The sequence below is a fragment of the Gallinula chloropus genome, assembly GCF_964237585.1.
Source record: "Gallinula chloropus genome assembly, chromosome: 2".
Lineage (NCBI taxonomy): Eukaryota > Metazoa > Chordata > Aves > Gruiformes > Rallidae > Gallinula > Gallinula chloropus.
This window is the reverse complement of record NC_140086.1, coordinates 27,953,106-27,979,580: the sequence shown is the minus strand read 5'-3', so window position 1 is coordinate 27,979,580 and position 26,475 is coordinate 27,953,106. Positions and strand designations below refer to the sequence as shown.

General features: G+C 38.6%; 1 protein-coding gene across 1 annotated transcript; it reads right to left on the bottom strand.

The window, feature by feature from the left end:
• Window positions 1-162: 162 nt before the first annotated feature.
• Window positions 163-24,678, bottom strand: NBN (nibrin). Its single transcript, XM_084280183.1, has 16 exons — window positions 24,610-24,678; window positions 22,924-23,057; window positions 21,657-21,802; window positions 19,125-19,284; window positions 18,634-18,737; window positions 14,595-14,712; window positions 14,112-14,302; window positions 12,966-13,066; window positions 10,866-10,998; window positions 10,182-10,442; window positions 9,412-9,883; window positions 6,868-6,939; window positions 5,739-5,894; window positions 4,773-4,886; window positions 3,137-3,186; window positions 163-440 (listed from the first exon to the last, which is right to left on the bottom strand). The coding sequence occupies exons 1-16, from the start codon at window positions 24,638-24,640 to the stop codon at window positions 410-412; spliced, it is 2,274 nt and encodes a 757-aa protein (XP_084136309.1). The 5' UTR covers window positions 24,641-24,678; the 3' UTR covers window positions 163-409.
• Between the last annotated feature and the right edge of the window lie 1,797 nt (window positions 24,679-26,475).

Here is a 26,475-nt window from a genome sequence, read left to right as displayed (position 1 = left end):
TGGTCTAACTTATTTAGGAACTCTTCACCTCATAACAAAACTGACGATATTTACAAATCTAACTAACAAAGCCTTTCTGAAAAGAAAGCAGCTTGATCCTAACTTCCTTTCCCCCCAAAAAATAGTACTGACAAACAAATATTAGAAATAAACAGACTAAAATTAAATCATAAGTAGCTATAGTATTTTACTGAGCATTAATCTGAAGCAAATAATATCGAGGTCTTGAAAACATGCAATCCCTAAGTACCAACCAGTGAAAGAAACTTTTTTCTTTAATAAAAGCAAGACTTAAAAACAAGTCTTACAATAACAGAGCTCAGATGGTCATACATAGGTGTGTATTACACACCAGAGCCAGCAAAACAAACGAACAGAAAGCAGAATCACTGTAAATTCAGGTCACAGTTTATCTTCTCCTTTTTACATTAGGATCGTATCTGCAACACGAAAGAAAGTCTGTCACAAGTAAGAAAAGCTAAATGATATTCAAAGTTAACAATGTGATGTCAGTACCTTTATTATGTATTTGTAACAAGGAATTGGCCAACATTCAATTCTTTCTCTATGTGCCCTTTTATAGTTAACTACAGTTGCTACAATTTGACTGAAGGATGCATGAATCATAAGCTAGACCCTGTACATGAACTAGACATAATCTTTACAAGAAATTTCACTGACTCCCTACCTACTTAAGAGCCTTACATCTGCTGCACGAACAAGTTCCTCCTAGCCTTTAATGATCCAACATCAACTTCTCTACTAAAAAGCCCCAAAACCAAACAAAACGCACCCCCAAAACTGAAAGGGGAGGGAAAAGGGGAGCTGCATATTCTCAGCAGTGTATGACACTTGGCCACAACTCAGCCTGACAAAACCCTTCTGCTGCCTCCTACTCCCACACAAAGCAGTTCCTTGCCTTGTCTTCCCCTTTATGCAGCTTCTGATTGATTTTTAGTAATTTAGATCTACCTTCTGGGTATACTAAGTAGGTACTTGATTTACCACAACATGCATATCGTTTGCCTCTGCTTGACAGTGCTATCCCTTGGCCTTTTCTCTCTCTCCACTTGAGCTTCACCTCCCAAAATCCTGTGCCAGTTCTTTGAAATTCTGATGTGTTTTGTCTTTACGCATGAATAACTTCTGGACACAACTGAACGATCAGGCAGTTTTACTTCCACTAATTCTGCTTTCATCAAGACATTTTTTGCTTAGACAGGAAAATGTGACAGCTTGTGAGCCAAATTACACCACCACATAACTAGAAGTCACTGCTGTTGCTGTACATCTCACGACTCCTGGCAAAAATGAAATGTATACACTTTGAAAGAAGCGCTCTATTATTAACTGTTATTGAACAGAGCAACCTGTTCATGCAGCAGGACTTTCTGAATGGCTCTTACATACACTGGTATGTGATATCACATTTTTTTGACAGTCATTTGGACAAAACCCATCCTTCTTCAGCATATATATTTTTCTACTTAAATGCACAATTTCCAGCATTCGTCAAATGCATGGCAGGTAAGAAGTAAAACAGTGAGCAGGGAGTGAAGGATACAAAGGACTACTGCTGAACATAATCCATTCATGTGTAGTCTTAGCAGATAGTCTATGATAGCCTTCTCTTCCTCCTCTGTCTCAGTACATACTCAACAGCAGTTGAGGGCACAGCTTTCCTGTCTAGCTCAGAGTACCATGACTTTCTAACAGCATTTTCAACCATGATTTTCATTGGAAATTGCAGCTGTTAACATTAGCATTATTCCAAGCAGTTTTACTCAGGATTAAGGCAACATTAGAAATACATCACAAACTGCTTGAACGCTAAATTTTGTGTTTTAAAATTTTTGACTGTGGAAACTTCTATCAGTACAACTATCCTAAATAAACTGAAGTTGGGGTAAAACTTTTTTTAAGTGTGAAAGCATGTATATTATTTAAGTTTCCACTGCTGTGTTCTGAAAGGCTAAAATTAGTCAAGATACTTTGAAGCACTTAATATTCCAGCACAGCAATCATACTACACCATGTGTTTATAAGCATCTTCACAACTGACACATATTTAGGGGCTGTACTGCAAATGTAAAAACTAATGCAGTGGTAAAGTTACCTTAGAACTGTTTTTTTTTATTTAGAAAGTTGTTATAAATCATTAAATTAGGATTACAGTTCAAAGTAATTGGACAGGAAATTAACTGAATAGGCTGATTCTCTCTTTCAAAAGAAATTAAGGTTACTGAAAGAAAAGTACTGAAACAGACTGTAGTTTAGAGGCAAAGGTAATGGCAAAAAGCAACAGCGAACAGCCAGGTGAACCTGACACCTACCAAAAATCTCTGTGCCATAGGCACTGATTAAGACAGAATTAATGACTCTACCACACTGCCAAGAGCACAATGATGGGTACAAAAATGTCTCCTCTCAGTCTGAAAACTAGAAATATACTAAGGTATTGACGGAGTTTCTAACAAGTAAAAAGAAAAGGCAGGAGCTCTGCTTGTGAATGGATTTGAAAGCAGCTAAGGTCTCAAAGACAGGGACACACAGGGGCCATACTGCAGGATTTACCTAGAGTTTTTAAATTTTTCATTTTAAATTCTGGCAATCATTACTTCAAAGATAAAAAAAGCAGTTCTGCCGATCACATTTTCACAGAACTAGTATTCTGTTGCTTTAGCTCCCTCAAGTGACTCAGCACAGGGACAGACAAATTCCATGGCCACAACAAAAAATGCAACAGACCACATCTGTGGCTTTCTCTTTGCAGTTCAGATAACAAAATCAAGACACTTCATTAGGCTCTACCAAACACTAATGGCAGAAAGCCTGACCCTGGAATCTCTTCCTGCCTTTGTGAACAATGGAGCTTGTGTACACAAGCCAGGAAATAGCAACACTTTTGCTTGAGAAGTTTCTCTTTGGAAAATCTGTAGCAAGTCTGAATGGAATTGAAGGCATGAAAAATTTGAGAGAAGTTTTTGAGTCATTTTGGGTATATTCCATAGAGGAATACATGAAATTTTGAAAAGAATACTCAAAGTAGGCTTTGTTGTTTGTTTTTTAAGTTCCAGTTTTGAAGAAAGTGATGCAAAAATACAGGTTTTCTACATAACAAACTTAAAATTCTTACCTGAACAGATCATCAGCAAGTGATTCTTCTCTTGCATGTCGGTTCTGTTCCTGAGAAAGTAAATTAATACAATATTTGATGTTAAGGATGAAGCTAACCAACAATATAGAAGAAAAATATATTCCTGCACTACCACAGTACTAACTTTTCTCTAAGAACTCTGTTTAGTGCACATTCAGATCAACTAATATATTTTATTATTTATTATTTACTGAAGTTTGAGTACTGCTATCAACTAATGGAATGGATTAGTTTGTGCACGGTATCATTTTTGGTCAGAAATGTGGGGATTTTGGGGTTTTAAGCATCATGACAGAAACAGGGATTTTTTTCTCTGTTTATTGGTGCATAAAAGGAATTTTAATTAGTGTTATCTATTTCTAGGATTGAAAAAAAGAAAATAGTCAGAAAGTGTTGATGTAAGGGGATCTGAATCGGGCTGTAGAAACAGAATATGACTCATCAGCAAGTATTTTTAAAGAAACTGCTGGAAAACGAAAGTGCCAGAGAACTGCTGTGATCTGTTATAGTATTTTTTAGAACTTCTGCAAAAGTGAAGATTTCTGCAATAGAAAAAAATATTCATAGAATCATAGAACTGTCTTGGTTGGAAGGGACCCTTCAGTTCATCAAGTCCAACCATCACTCTAACCTGCCATCCACTACTAAACCATGTCCCTCAGCACCACATCTTTTAAATTCTTCCAGGGATGGAGACTCCACCACTTCCAGGGGGCAGCCTGTTCCACAGCCTAACAACCCTCTCCGTGGAGAAGTTTTTCCTAATATCCAATCTAAACCTCCCTTGGTGTAACTTGACACTATTTCTTCTTGTCCTATCACTGGTCACTAGGGAGAAAAGGTCAGCCCCCTGCCACTCCACAACCTCCTTTCAGGTAGTTGTAGAGAGCAATAAGGTCTCCCCTCAACTTCCTCTTCTACAGACTAAACAATGCCAGTTCTGTCCACTGCTCCTCATAACATTTATTCTCCAGTCCCCTCACCAGCCTCATCATGCTTCTCTGGACCTGCTCCAGCACCTCAATGTCTTTTCTGCAGTGAGGGGCGCAAAACTGAACACAGTACTCAAGGTGGGGCCTCAACAGCGCTGAGAACAGGGGGGCAAATTAAATCTATTCAACTGGAACTAGAATAATTTATTTATTATTAAATATTAAATTTATTCTTGGTAAAGAATAATAAATCTTCAGTACACTCCAAAAGAATTTTACTCAGGCATTTTCTGTTCTGTTCAAGAGTAAAATATCAACTGTACTAACAATGTGAACACAGCTAACCATAGATGTTATTCCTAGCTCCCTGTCACATTCATAGAAGTCAAGAGTTTCCGTAATATTAGTTTTGCTTATTGTAAAACAGATCGCTGCTTTAGGTTATTGATTTTGCTTTAAATCAATATTTCTGATTGTATGAATCTTGCATGTAAAATGAATTCAGATCAGCCTTAGCACTGACTTTCAGTAACTTTTAAAAGGTGTATGCTCCTATGAGCATGTGTGGACAGATCACTGGCTCAAGTTTTATTTGAAAAATAAAATTCTGAAGAATTTCAGTAACGAATGGTATGGCCACCTACATGAGCCAGGTTTTTGTTTGATCAGTAATAATTACTTACCTCCATTTCTTGCCTCAACCACTCCTCTAGCTCTGAATTCTTTTTAGCATGGTGAGCAATCAAATCTGAGCCTCCGATAATGTATGGAAGTTGCCCTGCCCCTGGATAAGCCACCTGTGGGACAGTAATTTTTACAATGACAATACAAGGTAAGCACATTGTAAGTGGTCTGTTCCTTTCACAAGAAATACCAAACCAAACACTTCACAAGTTACATATGCCAAATAAATCTGGTAGTAGGTATAGTGTTTATAAACTCCATGTAAACCCTGTTTTTACTGATAGACACTAGAATGCATAAGCATCTATTACAAAATGAGAGAAAAAGTGTTACCTAAAAATGAGAGCACAGTCCCAGAAAGCTGGAAGTTATGTGACTCACCCACTACACAATATTTTACTGAAATGCATTTCTAGTGATCTTAGATCACATCTTTGGGGTTTTATAAAAATTTTTAATACAAGCTGAAGAGGTATTTTTACACAGAACACTAAAAATCTTGAAATAATCTTCAGGACCCAAGCAAGTAACAGTCTTAGTGTTGTAACATACTAAATTTAGTTCTATTCAGAAACCCAAGACTCATTAGACAAAACGTAAGATCCTGAATCAGCACATGCTTTATATGTACATCTTTGGAGAACTCAGACTGCTAGCTTTTGGAAGTGCAACCAGAAGTTAGGGCAGGCACTACTTAGCAACTTATTCCAAGTAACAACTTGGAATAGAAAGTACCAGTATATCCAAGCAATCAAGCACAAGATAACCTTTTGTCAGCCTGGTATTTTTCAGTCAATTAACAAAATATTTGTTAATAGTAGTTACTATCAAGTTACTATCTTTCTGTAGTTACTATCTTTTTTTTTTAAAAAAAAAAAATTCCTAACACTTCTACAACCTTAAGGCCATACTTTTCCGTATTTTAAAACAGTGCCACCTTGTGATCATTTCAAATACACACTAACCTTTCTGAATACTTTGAAATTTTTCTTTTCCCCATAGCTGGTATTTCCAGTAAGCTGACTGTTCAGCCTTGGATGGCTGACAACCAACGACCGAAATTCAGTCAACAGAAGTCTGCTAGGGAGACGGCTGGTGTCATCTTCAGGTTTGTTGTGGTTCTTATGTGAGAAGAAAAAGGAAGGAGTACTTCAAGTGTATAAACAGAGTATGAACAACACTGATAATTTCTGTATCTAAAGCTTGTAAGCACAGCCAAGGAAAAAGTTAGGATTACAAAAGTGTGAGGGGAAGCAGCAGCAGTGCTAAAAGCCAAGGAGATGGATGTACTTCTTGGCCTCTTTACACACTGCCAATAAAGCTGGGAGCTCTGAAATTTGCATCTTTCACATGTGCTACTGCTGAAAAGACAACCTCTAAGAACCACAGTAATCATAACAATGAAGTCAGTGTACCTCACTACACTTGAATTTTACTTAAATATAAAACTTAAGTAATTTTTTTTTCTTAATTCAGCCAATATCTAAGACTTGCTTCCCTCCTCCCCTCCACCCTGCCTCTTACCTGAATTAATTTAACCAGGTAAGCTTACTCGAATGAAAACTCCCGCTAACTCCAAGGCAGATAGCACTGAACATCTTCAGTTCAATTCTAGCACACAGACTTGCCCCTTATGCTGGCTTTAGGGCTATAAACTTGGTATGATCAATGAAGCAATTTTTTTGTGTGCATGAGGATGCTCACATGCCTGCAAGTCTGCATACTCACTGTGCTGCTTGGGCAAATCACCAATGTGATTAAAAAGTTCACAAATAACGTTAAACTATCTTCACAGACAGCTCCAGCCCAGATGGAGTACAATGCTTTTCTAGCAAAGTACACAGTGCAAAGTGAAAGTCCCTTAATCTGAGCTGGCTCTGCACTCTGCCATTAGTTGCATACAGCATTCCCTCCTGTGGGGCTGTTTTCTGTATATACATGAGAAGGGTTTATATCGTGCCCCTTATTATCTGCCTACATTCTCCTTTACCTCTTCAGAATCTTTCCATCAGTTTTACATTTAAGAAGATAGTATTTGTGGATCCCATTTCAAAGCTTGATGTTTAAACTTACAATTAACTGTAATTTTCTTACCAAGACTGGAGACTCTTGCTTCATCTCACTTTCCATTTCTGAAGTTGCAACTGATTCAAGTTTGTCTTCTTTCTATTGGATTAAAAAAATTATTTAAAATGTAACACTCTACTTAAACACAAACTTAATTGCATAAAATTGTTTTCTGCTCTCTACAGTGAAGCATTTGCAAATCAATATAAATATTTAGACAGAAAATGCATTTTCAAATTTTAAATTTAAATTAAACCACTTATGTACACTGTAGCAATTTTTTTTCCTTTCCTCACTTCTTTTTTTCCTTATACCAGTAGCAAGTTTTGTCGATGTGTAACGATCTTCAGAGTCCTTCCACATTCTGGGAAATACTGTAAAAGCTTTTAAATAGATAGGAAAGTATTCTGCAGGCTGCTTTGTCCCACAGTTTAAAGCCAGATTTGCCCTTCATAATTATTTTCAGTGGTTGAAAACACATCAAGTTTTATGCACCTTGCAGATTTTGAGTCAGTTATGTTCTCTGTCTTGCCAGATACACAACATGCATCTATACGTAAAGAATAACAGGTAATAAATACACATGTGGTGCTTTATATTGACATCTTCATCCTATTCCACTAGGAATATAATTTACATGAACAAAACAGGTGTCATGGTTTTACCCCAGCTGAGAGCCAAGATCCATGCAGCTGCCTGCTCTTTAAAGGAAGGGAGGGGGGTTGGGGCAAGGGAAGGAAAAGGAAGGGGCAAATAACCCCAAAACCAAGAAACCAAAAGCCCATGAGTTGGGATAAGGATAGTTTACTAAAAGAGCAGAAAGATAAAATACAACAATGCTAACAGGACTTTAGAGCAAAAATATATGAAGCTGTTGCTACACAATGCAGTTTCTCACCGAACCCACAACTCAGGCCGTGCCACCCAGAGCCGTCCCGGAACCTGACCGTCCCCCAAGAACCGCGCGTCCTGGAGCCACCCCCGGCCTTCCTCCCGTCAGCCCCCCTTTATACTGAGCAGGACGTAATTGGCGTGGAATACTCTCTTTGGCCAGTTGGGTCACCTGTCCTGGCTTCGCCCCTCCTCTCTCATGAATAGAGAAGTATGAGGATCTGAGAAGGTCCTTGACTGTCTGACAGCAACTAAAAACATCAGGGGGTTATCAGCACTGCTTCCATTTTAACTCCCAAACACAGCATTCCATCCGCTGCTACAAAAGAAATTAACTCCATCCTGACCGAAACCAGGACAACAGGTCATTATTAAACTATCAGAAGACTTTGTCAGCAAAACGCTGAAGTGCTCATCTGTAAAATTACAGTTCAATTTTGTATTAAGAATTTACTTTACTTGACGATCCCAACAAGAAGTTAGACTAGCAGAACTTCCCAGGCCATAACAAAGTTCAGAAGACTATTCCAAGCAGACTTTTTAGTCTCTCAGTCTGGTTAGACCTGATAAAAAGTACTTCCTCTCTGACAGTATAAATAGCAAGAAACAAGATTTGTCTTTTAAAACCTGCCTGTCACAAGCATGCACACACACAAAAAGTACTGTTCAAAATTTGCACTTAGCCAGAACAAGCTCCAGTAAAATATTGAGAAAAAGAGTGTTAAGCTGGTCTGAGATAAAGATGCTCACAAAATCACTAGTTCTCACCTGATTCAAGGTATCTTGCACCTGTTCCTCAATCACACATTGAAACATTATTATTACAGCATTTAAATACTGCCTTCACTGTGCAAGAACTGACTGGACAGTAAGCATTTGTATTTTTTCACTAAATGCACATTAAACCTCTTCCTTCTCTCTTATTCTCTCCCACATTGTTAATAGTCTACTTTTCTAGAGCTCTCAACATTGCTTTCCTCTACAAACCTGCTTTTGCCTTTTTTTTTAATCAAGTGGCTACTCTTAGCCACTGTTTTCTTCATTTCTCTTTGAAAACTACCTTATTGTCAAAAACAAAACCAGAGAAATAATAAAGAAAACTAATCATAGGCTGGGGAGTTTTGGGGGAGCTGGGATTTGGTTTTCTTTTAAAGAGGACATTAGTGAATTGAATCGCCTCATCCGGGGTTTTTAATAATCTTTCACACTTCACCTAGAGATTCCGGCTTGAAAGACTCCGAACGCTACAGTGGTATTCAACAGATGAGGTCAACTAAAGGTTTCTTCAGATTTATTATATAAAGAGAATGTAATAGAATACTATTTTAGTATAAACATCAACATCATAATTAACAATATAGTAAGTTTTTCTTGGACCAGGGATACATTCTGCTGTTTGCCTGAAGTACTGTAGGTAGAAAAGAGAGAGGAAAACAAAGAAACAACATCCTAAAACCTGAAAAATATGTTTTTTAGATAGGTGTAACACTTCAGTGTTCACAGGTAACGTAACAGGTACATCACGTCAATTTTTAGTTTACGGTGATTTGAGACAAACTTGCAAACAAACTTCCTAAAATCACTTTTTGCATACAGGCAGCCTTACCCCTAAACAATCTATCTGCATCCCAGCATAATTGTAACTTTCAAGATTAGTCCCATAAGAAAAATATAGCTTACCAGTGTTTTATTGTCCTCCTCCTGTTTTGTATTTACTTCTTGAATCCAGCTTCCTTTGGCTTCCAAACATCTTTTTTTTCGTGTATTTCCTTGAGCTTCCCGGTCATGATCTGCCATCTCGTCTTCCCAGTCTAGGTCTCTCTTTCCAAACACAATTTCTAGTGCCTCTGTGTCTTCAGATAAATCATCTAACTCCTTTCTCTTCTTGGCTGTATGCTGTTCACCAGAAGTAATTTTAGTGTTGGTTTTATCACTTGCTAGGTTCCCATTTCCCCTTGCAGGCTTTATACTGGTATCTTCTAAGGCACAATTTGGGTTTGTGTCCAGGATGTTATTTTTCTTTTGATGCTGTCCTGCTTCACTGGTCCACACTGATGAAGCCGTGGGTTCAGTGCACTTGGAAACAGGAGATGACCTTTCCTCCAGTTTTGCTAGTTTGGGTACAGATGTTTCTCCTTCTTCAGCACGATCCCTTAGCCAGACATTAATCACAACAGAAATAAATTACAAAAGCCTTTTTTTATATATTACTAACTGCCTCTGCAACGTAACAACTTCCTGGGGTTTTAATGACTGCACTGTGAAATCTGAATGTTAAGTACCTGTGAGAAAGAGTTTGCTATTCTAGGAAGCTGATCTAAAAATTGCCTTTTAAGTGTGTTTTGAATTGAAACCACAATTAAATTTACACCCCCGGAGCTAGAACTGTTTTCCAGAAACAGCAGCAAGATAACAATAAGAGAAGGAATGACAACAAAATTCTAACATACCTTTTTCTAGCTACCTGGAAGTAATTTGTAATTGAGTTCGACTGCTGACGTGAAGCGTATTCACTGGGTTTGCCAGCTGCTGAAATTTTAGATGGTGAACCAGGATGACTTTTTTGACTAAAACCAGGTGTTCTGTTCATTCTAGATACCAATGTTGCTGCATTTACATTGCCACTTGTGCTAGGGTTTTTCTTGACAGCGATTATATCCTGGAAAGCTGTTTTCCCACTTTTGTCCATCTGGGTATTCTCTGTCTCCATACTATATAAGAGAGAAAAAGTACTAAGTGAACACACAGGAAGTTACCAGAGAGATACACTGCAGAATGCCACTTTTGAAAAAAGCTGTACCTCTACTTTGAACTTACTAACAATTTAAGTGTGCTAAAAACAAATTGTAAAATCCCTTATGGCAAGTACATTCTTGAAACCATGAAATAGCCTGAAAACTTTTAACAGTTATGACAGTTAAATCAGATATGAAGTATCTAGATTTGTACCTGAGTCACAAGTCCTACATTAGCAAGGCAGAAATTATCTCACTGCAGACAAGCAACAGGAATTTAGTAAGTGTCATTTTAAACACTGTATGTCTTTGTCCATGAAAATAATACAGTTCCTCTGCCCCAAAAGACTCCTTTATTTGCAAGTATTATCTTCAAAACTATTTCCATGAATACTTTACCATGTCAGCTCTTCTATTTCTGTATCAGCTACATATACTGAACTGTCATCTGGCACTATGGTTTCATCCACAGCCAAACTCTGAGAAATGGCTCGCCCTGCAAGGGCTGATGCAGAAGTACTTTTAGTTACACCTGCAGGATCAACACAAGAGAGGAATAAGAGGTTAATATCACATTCTGGGTTTCTTTGCACCTATTATCATGTCAGGAGGGATTTTGGTAGAACAGTGTCATCACAATTTTAATAAAAACAACCCCAAAAAACCAGATTTATTGACTAAAAAACCTGAAAGCAGCAGTTCTAAAAGACTGTATTCTAGGATTCAGTTTTAGTTAAACACTCCTCTCAATCAACTTTTGCTTAAATAAAAAGCAGCATAACGGGAAATCATGTATCAATATGGTCATAATGTAATTAATAAATCACGCAATACACTTTTAGGCAAAACTGTCAGAGCACAAAATTCCTTACATTTACCACTGTACAATGTTCTAACATATGATTATTATATTTGGAATTATTCCTATTACTTGCTATCAGAAAATAATCTCAGACTAAGTATGTTTGCCAGCCAATTTCTCATAGAATCTTCAAGGTTGGAAAAGACCTCTAAGATCATAAAGTCCAACCGCCTGTCCGACGCCACCGTGTCAACTAAACCATGTCCTGCAATGCCACATCTATGTGTTCTTTGAACACCTCCAGAGATGGTGACTCCGTGATCCCCCATAGTCAGTGGATTGCCCTAAAACATTGTTTGCTGCTCTGTTTAGTTATTCACATTCTCTCTCTGTAAAACAGAAAGAAGAGCATATACATCTTTTAAATTCCCTGCCCTTCCACTTGTTCTTCATTCGCTTTATCTCCTCCAAGAGGAAGTTCTGTTCCCAATCCCTTTGCTTTGCAACACATACATGGAAGTTTTTCGTAACTCCCAAACGATAATATTTGTTCCCTCTTAGCAAATACACTGTAAATACAGCTACCATTAAAAGCCTGATACTGAGTCCTTTTATGCAATTCATTCAGACAATTTAAATTTTTACCCAATCGAATCATTCAGAGTGGAAATCAGAGTCAGCATTTCTGATACATCCACATGTTTGTAAGGTCACTATCTTTAAATTTAATCTGTGAATCAATTTTGTATTGTTTTCTAAACTCACTGAATAGACAACAGATCACACACGAGTTATTCATACAAGAATACCAGTCAAACAAAATATTACTCAGGGCTCTGCCGTACTGCATGTCTGTATCTCTCTTCAAATACATTTTTGAATAAATAATATCCATACAACTAAGGACAGATTTACTAGTTAGTTTGATTTTTTTAAAAAAGCTCTAAGATTTGTTACCCAATATAACTTTGTACAACAGAACCTAAAATTATACATATAATTCTGACAGACTAAAAATTTTGGAAAAAGCATAAGAAGAGAATTAGACAAAAACTCCATGTCTCAACAATTTTTATTTACATCTCTTTTAACAAATACAGGTTAAGTTTCAAGTTGATACTTGGGATGTCCACCCCGTAACTGTAACTTCAGCAAACATGGCAGTCAAGTGTCATTCTTTTTACTTGTTACATCAAGATTAAGTTTGATTTTGAACAGGGCTGGGGGCAGTTGAATTTCCCAAAGCAAATTATTTTGCGCAAACGTTTAAGCAAGCCTTTACAATGTAATTCCATTCTTCTCTCAATTTTTAACATTCACGTTTTACTTCCTTATCATCCTGATCTTTTAATAAAGACAGAAAAGGATGGAATTCAAATATTAATTTAGTGGCCAATAAAAACATGAACTTCAGAAGACTGTTTTAAAGTACCTTGCCTTTAGAGATCAACATGCTATGTGTCTGCTTTTTATGCTAATTTTAGATCTGCTTTTTTATTTATATTTCAGGGTCAAATAATTCTCACTGCAGTTTATAAGCCAATTACCTCTTCAGACTTGAAATACATTTTTCATACATTATCATTCTAATTGAGTTGTTTTGCAAAACAAAGGAACATTAGCCATGAATGTCATGTACAAAAGAAATACTGTTTATTTAATGCTGTGTAACTTGTTACTACCCTTCTTCCCATTACCTTTGTTACCAGGCTGCTTTTGAGGGTTGCAATATTTTTCTGTAGACATGAAGATAACCGCCAATCCAATTTCTGCCTCAGGTATAGCCCTGAGATCTTTGCTGTTAATATAAAAATAAAATAAAGACAAAAAGTTCCTTAGTAGAAGTTCAAAGATAAATAGGTGAGTGGGCACACATAGGACAATGTACAAAATGTTCCATTCCTCCTTTCAAGAAACATCAGTCTACACTACAATTTTTCACAACACCTTAAGCCAGCATAATTACCCATCACTATACCCGTGTCCCATACATATGGGCTTCCCGTGTCTCCTGCTGCCATAGCCACACTCTGGCTCCAGTAATCCAACCAACACATCTCTCCATACCTGACTTGTGGGCATTTACCCAACTGTGCTCTACTTAACAGTTCGAAAACATATATGAACAGAGAAGTGACTTGCAAGACCTGAGTATTTCTTACCAGGCAGTTTGGCACATATACACTTTTTCTCTACCAGAATCATGAGAAGAGCTTGAGCAGTTTTTCTTTATTTTGCAGGAAAATTCAGAGGAATTAAGTTTAGGTATTAAGGGTTGGGATTTTGTTTTGTTTTAATAAAACAGCTTAATGAAAACACTAACATCTATAAAAGTAAGCAGTCTGCCCTCTCAAACAAACAAAAATAATCAAAACTTTTTTTATTAAACAAAAGCTGCTCTTCAGAAACACTATATGTACATAACTAGATGGCAATGAACCAGGTGCCACCTCACCTGTTATCCAATGCGTGTATTTATTGAAAAAATCATACTTGATCTATTTTCCATTATCAAAATATATTAATGTTTAACTTATTTTAAACAGACAAACTATTTGCTGTCTGTCATTTCAAAGCAGCTTCATTACAATGAATTTTTGTAGAACTGGATCCTCTGGGAAAAAAACCCAAACATAAAACCCCACCAAATCCTCACAGAACTGCTGAGTCATTTCTGTATCACTTCAAGAAATCTTAGTTACTATGCTAAATAATTAAAGCAATGAAGAAGTTATCCTCTTCATAAGCACCCTACCATTAAAATACGTATCTAAACACCATGGCTAATTCTCTGCAGAAATTCTGAGATTACCATACTGTTGAACACGAGAACAATGCTGCACCTTTGCAAGACAGCAAGGATAGATTCAGTCCAGTTTCTCATGGAGTCAGATGCTGGGATCTGAGAGTTTGTCAACGCCACATCAACAACACAAACTTCAGGAGAAACCAGTAAAGATGTGTCTTTTCTTCCCTCCATCAGCAACTTTGCTTCTCCTCCTCCAAGAATAACTGCTGGACCCAGTTTCTTGTGCTAAAGAGAGAATGTAAATTTTTAAAAAATTAAAATATCTTTAAATACAGTTGGTTTAGAATAATCAGCATAATGAGCCACCAGTATAATGTTTACGGCTGATGCACTAATACAGATGTATTGTGTTGTTTCTCACTCTGTACTTCATCTTGCTTAGACCATCGTATTCTAATAAGATAAACACACAGAAGTCCTCCTTTACTGATGAACCCAGAATAAGATTGAATTCACAGAGAACAGAACCTGTGTTTGGATACCCCTGCAACATTTTGGTAATGTAAAGCCTAATTACCTGCTTGGCAGTTAGAAATACAAATGTTTTTCCACTGAATATTTTTCTCCTTTCATGATGCTCAGAGAAATCCAGTTTTTCGGTACCAATGCAAGGCTCATCAACTGGAGGATAAAAGCTGCAAGAACAGAGAAAATTAGGAATTTGCAAAATTCAGATTTACCTATCAGTACTAATAGTCCTTTCTGTTTTGGAGTAAAGCTCTGCAGTTAAAATACTGTATTGTTCTCTTGAAACTCTTATTATTGTCTTAGAAATCTTTTTTTCAATAGATTGTTAGGAAACAGACCCTCTAATTTTTCAACACCTAAGCTAAGATCAAGACTTTCTACAACTGTAACTGAAATGACATTTTTAGCAATCCATTCAACCTACCCACTTTTTGCACCTGCTGTACGCATTACCTTCATTCTCCACTAACACCACCCTCACACCAGACTGCAATCTCATTCTGCATTTACTTCAGCTAACAGTAAAACTCTGTGCAAAATTAGCCATTTTGCTGCTTCTACCCTTCACATACGGACAACCACCCCTCCTCTTCTACTGGAAACCGAGTGCCACCACACTAGATGACCACAAGAACACTTTTCTTGCTGGTAGGCTAGAAAACTGAACTGATTCTCAATTGTTTTGTCCAATGCAAGAGAAGCAAACGGACTTCAGCTGGGGAACAGATTAGACAGAAGTGAACATCCCATTCAAGTCTGTTTACAAAAAAAACTGTTCCACTGAAATTGAAATACATATGATAAATTCTAGTGATGTTAAGAAATAGCCCAACTCAAATTTTGGATACGAAGCCAGAAGACTTCTGATAGAGCCCAACAGAGACAGCTATTAACCTAAGATATATACAGGAGACAAAGTTATTTTTAAAAACCAAAGGATGACTAAATAGGGAAAAACTGCAGCTTCTATTACTTCAGAAGTGGACTATAGTTTCTCTAGAAATTTCAAATCTTTTGGTTTCTAATTTCGGCAGGAACCTTCAACTGGTCATTTCTTCAAGGAAATCTCTGATCTTCTTTTGAAAGTCTTATCCAATCCTGATGTAAACCTAAAGGTAACAGTCTTTTCACCCTCATGATTGTGAAGCGCTCTTTGTACTCTCTCCCCATAAGCTCTGAACAGCAACGTCATCATGCACAAAAGGCCATCTACAGTCTTGAATCTTTCAATAGATACATTTTGATTCCTGATGAGTTTCTGTTAAAAGCTTGGTTACTTTCCTACTTTTTCAAAACCCTGCACAATTTACACAGGACTGCTGTAATAAAACATGTTATTTCACACAGGGCTGTGCTCTACGCACCTATTAGTGAAATCTTCAATCAATTTTTTTCCTTGCATAGGTTATCACAGAGTATCAGACCACCATCAGCTTCCCCGTAAAAAGCCTCAAGTAAGAAGCCACGTTTATTATGTGAACTGCAGGTTTGTAATTCTAGTAAGTCTTACTATAAATAAAAAGTTTTAAATTTTTTGAACTTCAAGATTTCATTTCCGTAAGATTTCTTATTTTAATCAGATCTATGTGAGTAATTAAGATTTAAATTATAGTGTCACCCTGTATTACCACATCAATATCATAGAATTGTAGGGGTTGGAAGGGACCTCGAGAGATCATCAGGTCCAACCCCCCTGCCAAAGCAGCTCCCTAGGACATATCACTCAGATAGGTGTCCAGACGGGTCTTGAACATCTCCAGAGAAGGAGACTCCACCACCTCCCTGGGCAGCCTGTCCCAGAGCTCTGTCACCCTCACTGTGAAAAAGTTTCTCCTCATGTTGGTGCAGAACTTCCTATGTTCCAATTTGCTGCCATTGCCCCTTGTCCTGTCCCCACAGACCACTGAAAAGGGGCTGGCTGAATATGCCTTTCTTATTTCATATCCAAAATGATTTCATATTCAATTTGGTTTGTGTCTTGCAGATGTACCTACTCCGCTCTAGCTACAGTGCACAGCACAGAGATCCCTTATGAAAGTTAAAACGTATTTTTGGAAATTGAATGCAAACAGTTTCCAAGTTAATCTCCAGTATTTTCCTACAAGCTTCATCTTAAAAATACCACCTATTTAAGATGCCACAATTATTTTAAATATAGATCCATGTATTATATCAGTTGTATTATTTAGCTTGATGCAGAAATCTCTCTGTGAAAGCAAAACAGTGGATATACTGCTAGTGTTAATCACATTTAGTGAATTCCTCTGAGGATCTCAAAAGTAAGGGAAGTGTTAAAAAAAGGGAACCATATCCATCTGATTCTATTTTAAGGAGCACTTAACAGATGAGTAATACCATCACTTCTCTATTAAAGGAATGAAAAACATGCACCTGGGTATCAAAAGCCCAAATCACTATCAGCTTGTTAGTGTAACAGGCAGCAACAGCAGCCTTACAGCTTACATCACACCAAGGAAATTACAGATTGCACAACCAATTGCCAGCTTTTGATGGCTTGTACCACCTGCACTAAAAAAATCTGCCAGAAAAAAACCCTTATGTCCAGTATTTCAAAGGACTCTAAACAGTTCATTTAGTTTTCTCATACCCTTACAAAGCAATGTAGAAGTACAGAAAAGTTCCCATCATGAAGTTTCCCTGTTTCTTTTGAAACTGAAGACCAAATGAGCTTTTAACCACTCACAGATGACTGATTTGACAAATAACATAAGCTCTGCAAATGTAAAACAGCATCTAGAAGCTGAAGTATTTGCTACCAATTGTTCCAGATTGGCACCTGTGCTGTTCTAACAGCATACTGTCACATTCTGTGAGACGTATTGTAAGACTCAGCAAGTGCAGCTGGCTGGGAATCCTCAGCAGCTTTGCTTCCAATACCACTTGTGCACCGCTGAGCTTTGTTTAGATGCCCTTTTCTCCACCCTACTGTTCTTCAAACTGTTCCACCAAAGGCTATTATCAAAGCCCTGAAGAAAATAAACTAAATTATGTCCTAACACATAGTGCATGGATGTATATCCATACATAGATAAAGGCAACTAGGTGACTTTTCTTCACCACTTATCTCCCCCAACCTCCATGTCTGGTGTTCAGCATCCACCTGGTTGAAACAACACAGTCACAAAAATCATCACATCTTGAGCGCACTTAAAGTAGTCTCACAAGTTTTTCTCCCTGTTAACTTTTAATTAAATGTTCAACATTTTATTTTCCAAATGCCAAGCATTCTTCCAATTCCCATTTATTATGGTTTTTTTTTCCACAGTATCTTCTAAAGCCTTCAGAGCAGAAGTGAAAAACACACCTATCCACGCAGTTTACCTTTTAAAAACACACAATGGAAATTTCTCACCTGCATGAATCATGTGTTCACAACAAAACCCACAAAAACACCCAACCCAAAACCAAACCACAACTATCACTTTTCAAGGCAACGTTGTAACAATGCTATTGCTCAGATGAAATTATCTCCTACAATAATCGGATTATTTTACGTTTTTCTCTGTTGCAAAAGTAAGTGAAAGGGCTGTTCTACAGTACTTATTTATTCCAAAGAAAAAATCCCCATTCCAAGATAATTTAAACATGAAGAATTATTTCTCATACTCATACTCTTTACAGGTAATTAAACCAGGGAACTCAATGGTTAGGCTAAGTTTATTTTCACCAAGGTTTACAGTAAATTCAGTAACTAACTGTTTACTGGGAAAATGTCTCCATAATGAAATATGTTTGATATAATTTCTTTCACAAAAATAAAATTTTTCTTTATTTTGAAGTATCAACTCCCAGAAGAGTTTAAATGTTGCTCCAAACAAAACAAGTTTTTACTTAGAGCTAGTAATATCTCTGAGCATAGTCAATTTCATGAGTTCATTTTATAACTCCAGGGATGAAACTAAGGAAATTGCCTGAACTCTAAAACACACGTCATATTAAGCATTCTTCCACAAATTACATTACTGTAACACATATATTCTGTCAAATATAATCAGATCAGTGTGTAGTTATTTGATAATCTAATTGCCATAAATTTAATTTTGTGACATTGAAAACATGATACATACCTTTCATGATTTGGCAACTGTTGCCTGGACTGAATAGCTTTGATTAATTCAACAAAAAAATCTGGTTTTATAATTGGTCGACCACAAATCAAAGCACATATAGTCTGAAAAGACAGAAAAAATCTATTTATCATATGGAAAAAGTTCAGCTAGGCCATGGTTCAACTGACATTACCTTTTAAGATCTTAGATGTGGAAAGTGTCACACAAATAGAATACTGAATTTTGCTACTGAAGACCTGGACAGTTTTACTTCCAATAGCCTAGATTTTAATTGCTGTCTTGACTGAAGTTATGAAAATGTACCAGGCAGTCTTCAAAACTTTCATTTTCTTTCCCTCCAACTTCCCATCAACATACTTCTCTTTCTTAACTTGGAAGAGTTGACTTAATTGCTTTGTACAGGAAAATCTTGAGCAGGTCTAGAATTTAATTTGCATTTGTGGAAAAACTGCAAAGCAACACCATCGATATGCAAAATCTCAACATACCTTTACAGTAACTTTTACGGATAGCATCACAAGGTGAGTACACTCTTTTGTCCATTCATTCACTACAAGGCCTCCAAGATGCTGGATGGCTTTATTTAAAGCAGTTTTCTGAGCAACATCTAAACATGAGGAGCAGACAACTAAAGGTTCATACTCTATTCTGAAAAGAACAGTAAAAGAGTTTTAGTTACTTCAGCCAAACATAATTAACAGACCTGACAACCACCTTGTTTGCGTTTCAAGGAATTCTGGGAGAAAACACCGACACCCCCCCCCCCCCCCCCCCCAAAAGACACAAAACTACAGATATAGACCCAGATCAAAGGCTGCACTTTAATAATCAGTATTTACTTTCTTCAGGAATTTTTATTCAGAAAAAAATAGTATTTTGACTTGATGTCAGAAATATTTCTAAGCATTTCTGGATTTTCCACAGACATCACATCACATAAAATTAGCATTTCAAGCATACTGCAAGGTCAGCAAATACAGAGCATGTGCTTCCGAAGATAAAAGCATGATCAACAGAACAGTCCACAAACAGGTATTTAAAAAAATATGTGTTGTAGAATGCAAGTTCAAGTAACTTTTTTCCCTAACATTGCCACTTCCCTTGACCGTAAGCCTACTTATAGGTCTTCATATGGAATTGTATCATATCAAATTCCATGATTTGATCTGGTTTAGTCTACAAAGCAGAAAGAAATTTAGATAATCTTTCTGGTACAACAATCATGATGTATCTGGTGTCACAGTGTAATTCCTGTACCACATTTCAGGTATGTTTATTTAAAAGAAAGCTTTTCAAATATCAGCAACAGTGACAACTGGAGACAAATTTTAAGGAACAAAACCAATTTCTGGTTGCTTGAACGTTGATTTTAATGGTCATTAGAATCACAGAATGTGTTAGGTTGAAAGGGACCTTTAAAGTTCATCTAGTCCACCCACTCCGCAATAAACAAGGACACCTTCACTAGATCAGGTCACTCAGAGCCCCATACCAAGCCTGACCCCGAATATCTCCAGGAATGGGGCCTCCACTACTTCTCTGGGTAGCCTGTTCCAGTGATCCACCACCCTCACAGTGAAGAACTTTTTCCTAATATCCAACCTAAATCTCCCCTTTTTGAGGTTAAAACCATTACCCCTTGTCCTACTGCTACATGCCCTCACGAACAGTTCTTCCCCAGCTTTCCTATAGGCACCCCTGGAGCCTTCTCTTCTCCAGGCTGAACAAGCCCAACTCTCTCAGCCTGTCTTCACAGGAGAGGTGCTCCAGCCCTTTGATCATTTTTGTGGCCCTCCTCTGAACACACTCCAATAGGTGCATATCCTTCCTGTGTTGAAGGCTCCAAACCTGGACACAGTATTCCAGGTGAGGTCTCACCAGAGCAGAGTAGAGGTGCAGAATCACCTCTCTTGATCTGCTGGACACACTTCTTTTGATACAGCCTGGGATGCAGTTGGTCCTTCTGGACTGCAGATACACATTGGTGGCTCATAATCTGTAGGGATAATGGGGGTTGTCCCAATCCAGGTGCAGGACCCTGCACTTGGCTTTTCTGAACCTCATGAGGTTCACCTGTGCCCACTTCTCCAGCCTGTCCAGGTCCCTCTGGATGGCATCCCGTCCCTCTGGCACATTAACCTTACCACTCAACTTGGTGTCATCAGCAAACTTGCTGAGGGTGCACTCAAGCTCACTGTCAATATAAGTAATAAAGATATTTAACAGCATTGATCCCAGTACAGACCCTTGAGGAGCACCATGTCCATCTGGACATCAAACCATTGACGATGACCCTTCGGAGGCAGCCATCCAGCCAATTTGTTATCCACTGAAATGTCCAACCATCAAATCTGTATCCCCCCAACTTCAAGAGAAGGACATTGTGGGGGACCATATCAAAAGCCTTACAGAAGTTCAGATAGATGACCTCCCACCATCTGTCTAGAATTTCATCTATTTACCCACTACTTCAAGGAATGCTTTATATACTCAGACAGGACTGACTACTGTGTTACATTTGAAAAATTAGCAAGCTGGGTTTACTAAAGAGGATGCAGGCATACATCACAGCAGCAAGCACTGAATGGCTAGTGCTGCACAAAGCATCCTCCAGTGATTTCAGTTCTTGTTATATTTTAACAGTTAACAAGGGTTCAGACAAGCTCTCTGTTCCTGCACTGAATTTTTCTCCCTTCTTTAGAACCATTTACCTTTTATGATTGTTCTTTGCTTAAAATAGCCTGAAAACACTCACTGTGCATGATACAACATCTTCTAACATGCCTACTCTTTACTATGAACAATTTTAATCTCTTCAGTGTCAAGATAAATACTAGAAAAACATATAATGGAAAAACTATTCCAGAAGCAGGTATGGAACACATGCAAAATCCTACTCATCTCCTTTGCCTTCTAAAAAAACTAATGCTGTTATCACTTGCCAAGCTGTACCATGTGCAAAAATAGTCTCTTCAAAAACTGCAATTTTTTACTTGTTGTTTTATAACCAAGTAACTTACCTAAACTTGCTTTCAAAGACTCCAAAGTTGATTCTGTCACCAGACTGCAAAGACACTGAACTGCCATTGAGTTTTGATCCATTAACAAATGTACCATACTTAGATTTATCTGTTACTGTTAATACAGGGACTGAGAGAGACTGGCTCTGAAATGTAAAAAAGCAAGCCATTACAGTTTATCAGAATTAGGTAGTTTTATTGGAAACAGGTCACTGCAGTAGAAAAATAAGAAAGAGCCCATAAAATACCATCCTAAATTAAGACTTTGGACAATGAGGCTGGGTACGTGTCATTATCAATCTTCTGGTTTTCACTGTGAAGAACACATTCACTGAGAAAAAACATGTATTTTTAGTGACAGAACTTTTGTGCTTCCCACATTCAGTCTTTTTGGAGGCTGTGCAAGACAATCATTCACTGGCCCAAAGCCTCTGCTAGTGCTACTTAGCAAGGCTCTGTGATTTATCATTGATGCTTTTACCTACCATGGATCCCTGGCTTAGGTGGCCAAGTTACTTTCCCTCACCTCCTTCTACAAGCTGCAGAGTATGGTGACACCAGTACGTCTTGAGATGAGATCAGGCACTGTCATATCTCCCCAATGGTTCACAAGCCCGTGAGAAGACTGACAGCCTGCTTTTATGAAATTCTGCCATGTAGTTATACGTTACTTGTGGCAATTAAAGGACAAATAGATTTTATTTATTCCATTTCAAACTCCTTATATGGTTACATAAATTAAATTCCTGCTGTCTGGCTTAAAAATGTCTGTAAACACTGCAACACAGAAGCAACAGAAAACTGTTGCCTGCTCATTCTCCCTGGGACACTTTTATTTTCAGTCCCCTAAGCAAATGCAGAATTAATGATGTGGAATGAAATAGGTACTAAGCCTGCAATAAGACAAGTAAAACACCTTCCAGAATGAAGGCCTAAAGCTTGTCTACGTAATGAAATTTAATTGAATAATTTTTTGCTATCATTTTTTTTAATACAAATTCTTAGTGAATCTTTACTCTGTGATAAAATAAATGCTCAAATGGGAGATTGGACCAGTAGAACTATGCCACTAAGTGTCTCAACACAGCCAAGCAACCCAAATAAAAAAAGAAGTCTGTCAAGATTAAGAAAGGAAAGGACAGGTGATCAATGGATCTACTGCAAGTAAAGAACACCAGTGAGAGCAAATTTATAATGTCATGCATGGTCATGGCAGACTGAATTATCCACCTAACATTGATAATGCAGTAAAATGCTGGCTACTTACAGAGGTTGTTTCAGGATGACTTACTGTCAGAACCGCATGACTTCGACTGATGGACTGATCATCCTGAATTAAAATTGCACAGTTTTTACGTCCAACAACATATTCTGTACCACTTAAGAGCCGGTATGGCTCTCCTGAAAATAAACAAGACCGGAAAAAAGTATCAACTAACAAAAACCTCCAAAACACTCAAAGCACCTCTGAAACATTCCAAAGTTTATAATATATGTGAAACTCAACTTTGTCATGCATCATTTCTTATGCTGACTAGAACTACGCATTTAGTTTATAGATAGAATCTTCTTCCACTCTTCCTTGCTCTGTCCATTCTAAAAAGGATATATTTTATGATAAATAAAGCAGTTACGAAAGTGGCAACACACTATTTTCAAAGGCAATATATTTTTATTAATATTTTGCTTATTAACTCTTCTCTAGTACTGCTTCTTGATAAAGGAAAAAAATGTTACAATGTAATATAGCTTTGACGTAACACAGGTTTTAAGAGTATGAAATTTTTTGAGGGCCTATGATTTATTTACATAACTAATTTTTCACAGAAAAATATCCTCCTACTCTACCAGCAAAGATTTGCAATGTAAATCAAAGGGATATTTACTAAGTTCAGCCTTTCACCTACACTTTAACACGTTCTTGATATCTGTAGTCTTGACCACATTGTGGCTTTTCAGTGAACCAACTGCCTTGCACCCAGAAGGTGTGTGCTACCTACTGGTCAACAAACCCAGAAAATTAATGATTAAAAATTATGTTCTAGGTATCAACCCCGGGCAATTAGTGCTCCAAATATAAGTTGCACAGAAACCATCATCTTGGATATGACAATACTGATGTTTTGGCTCAAAGAGTTTTCCAGGAGATAAGAGAAACTTTCATTTCAACAGGATTAGGTACTATTGTCACTAGGAGATAAACCAGACATCCAAAATTTATTCCTGATGAATTAGGAAATAAAGAGCAGGTGCAACTATTGCAAGACTGCTGATTATATAGAAAACATTTAAGTGAAGAAAAAATTTGCGTATTATACACTTATCATCAAAGTTATCCGTGTATCTAAACTTCTGTGAATAAGGAAAGTTATGAAAGGTTGAGTGGCAATTCAGTTTCAAAACTCTGCATCCAAAGAACAACACGGTGTCTTAAATTCAACCCTTGGTCCTCGAAACATCAACATCATGTTTAAAGACATCTCTTCTGAGAGACGCCTGAGGTTGATTTCTGCATCTAAGCTCAATTCTTCGGGTATCTCAAATCAACGCTCTGCGACCTGCTTCACTGGCTCCAACTGCACCTGAAGACATCCCAGATGTACACACCAGCAAAGCAAAAGGCGCTACTAACAGGAGCTGCGAGTTCAATGCTCGGGGCTCCACCGACATACGAGCCTCGGCCGACAGCCAGCGCACCACTCGCCCACACCGCACCAACACGGCTCTGCCCGGCGAGCGCGGAGAAGCGAGCCCGCTCGGAGACCCCATGGGAAACAAAGGCCGGTGCCCGCCCGGCGCGGCTCGGCAGCCCGAGGCACGGCCGGGCCGTTACGGACTCAGGCGCCGGAGGCCGCCCCGGGAAGCCGTGCAGGCCGTGGCGGGGCAGGACCGGGTGCTGGCGGTGCCCGGGCTCAGCCCGCCCGACTCCCGGCGAGGTCTGGCGCTCCCTCACCTTTTCCCGCAGCAGGCACCAGCTTCCACATCCTGGAGGGCGGCGAGGAGCGCCTTCAGGTGGGGGGGGGGGGTTGTGGTACCCGAGGAACCTCCGCACAGGGCTCCAGCTCCACCCAGCGCCCCCCGGAGAATCGGGAGCAAGGCCGGGAACGGAGTGAAAATAAACCTCTCCACTCGCTGCCGCCGAGAGCGAGTCCCGGGCCGAAGCCGCGGCAGCACGGCGGAAGGGGAAGGAAGGGAGGAGGCTGGAACGGGGCACGCCGCGCAGCGGCAGCGGGAAGCAAGCGCCGCCGGTGTGCAGCGCGCATGCGGAGCGAGGGAATCCCCGCACAGCCCCGGTCCCAGGCCCCTTGGTCTCTCACCAGCCGCGCTGGAATATTCCCTTCACCCCAGCCCTCAGCCGGGGACCCCGCCTCAGATACCCGGCAGCTGCTGTTAGGGGCTGACAGCCGCAGGCTGAAGCGAAGCGGGACTCCTAGGCCCGGGGGCAGGCTGGTAAGGCCTGGGGAGCCACCTCCCTCCCAGTTACAGGTGTGTCCCTCTGTCCTGCCCTGCATAGTGACTGACAGCCCTAGCAAAACTGTGGAACGAAGAATATTCTAGAGATTCACCTCTTAACTGAAAATAGCTTTTGGATAAAAAATATAAACGTAATAGAATTTTAAGTAACAGAACAACGCCTGGGAGTTTGAAGGACATTTGGTAGGTTACAAAAAAATGAGTTCTATTAATCTGAATGTTCTGGAAAGGAATGGTGCAGGGTGGGTCTAGAGGAGCCATACGTGCATGACTCCACACGCATCTGAGGTATGACACAAAGCACCATTGCGCCATATCACAAGGAGCAGCAGGCTGCCCTGTCCATAATGGGCAGCGGCTCCTCCTGTCCACAGGAGCACTTCTTCCTACACAGCAATTAACTTGCTTCTTGGATAATCAGTACTGGTAATCATTTGCCCTTGTAACTTTGCAAGATGGCAAAGGCTTTTGGAGGTATACCAAGAGGTATGAAGTTTTAGCATTGGAAAACCCCTGGAATTGAAATGGAGTGGGAGAACTCAGGATAATATTTTTCTAATAGGAAAAGATTAATTTAAAGCACACAGAAGTGCTGTCAGTCAGAAATGTTGTTTCTATAGAATTATCTGTTTAATCTGCATGTGTTATGATTTTAATTATCCTTTACCCTCAAGTGTTCACCTAGATACCTTTTTATATGTTTCCTCCTATGCTTCTAAAATAAATGATTCCACTCTCCCATCTTTTTTCTTGTGAGTTTTGTTCATCTTACTAGCTTGGTTTTTTGAGTCTCTCATAATTTTGCAGTTTCAGTCAGGTTTGTGCTATGGTGGCCAGAAATATAGAGTGTATCCTAAATGAGACTATTTCTCAGCTTTATGTAACTGTACTTAAGTATTCTCTATAGTGTTATTGTTCTTAGTTACCCTATTGGCTTGACTTTTGTGATCACCTCATATAACAAATCATCATCATAAGAAACTATGAATCCCATAAACCCCATTATAATGTTTATACTTTCAATTTCCATGCTTTTACCAATACGGTTTTTATGGTATCATGTTTTCCCATTCATTTACACATGTAGTGTGTTATGAATTAACTGATTTGAATGAAATAATTCTACCTAAACTTCGAAGTGTCTCTTTAACAAACTTTCGGGTACTTGACATGCTGCTTTAATGACACCACAGCAGCTACTGCTGCAGTGCCTGCAGGACAGCATGCAGGACCATTACCTTATGTCATCTGGAACTTACCATACCTACGAACAGCTGCATGAACAGGATTTTTCTCTAAAATTTGAATGCTGAGCTGTTTGACCATTTCTAGACAGGACACTGGC

Coding starts and splice junctions, on each gene's coding strand:
- NBN (XM_084280183.1), bottom strand. CDS start 24,640: ATGTGGAAGCTGGTGCCTGCTGCGGGAAAAG. Junction 14,713..18,633: donor CAGTTGCCAAATCATGAAAG/GTATGTATCATG, acceptor CTGTTCTTGCAG/CTTTTATCCTCCAGTTGATG. Junction 14,303..14,594: donor TATTTCTAACTGCCAAGCAG/GTAATTAGGCTT, acceptor TTCTCTCTTTAG/CACAAGAAACTGGGTCCAGC.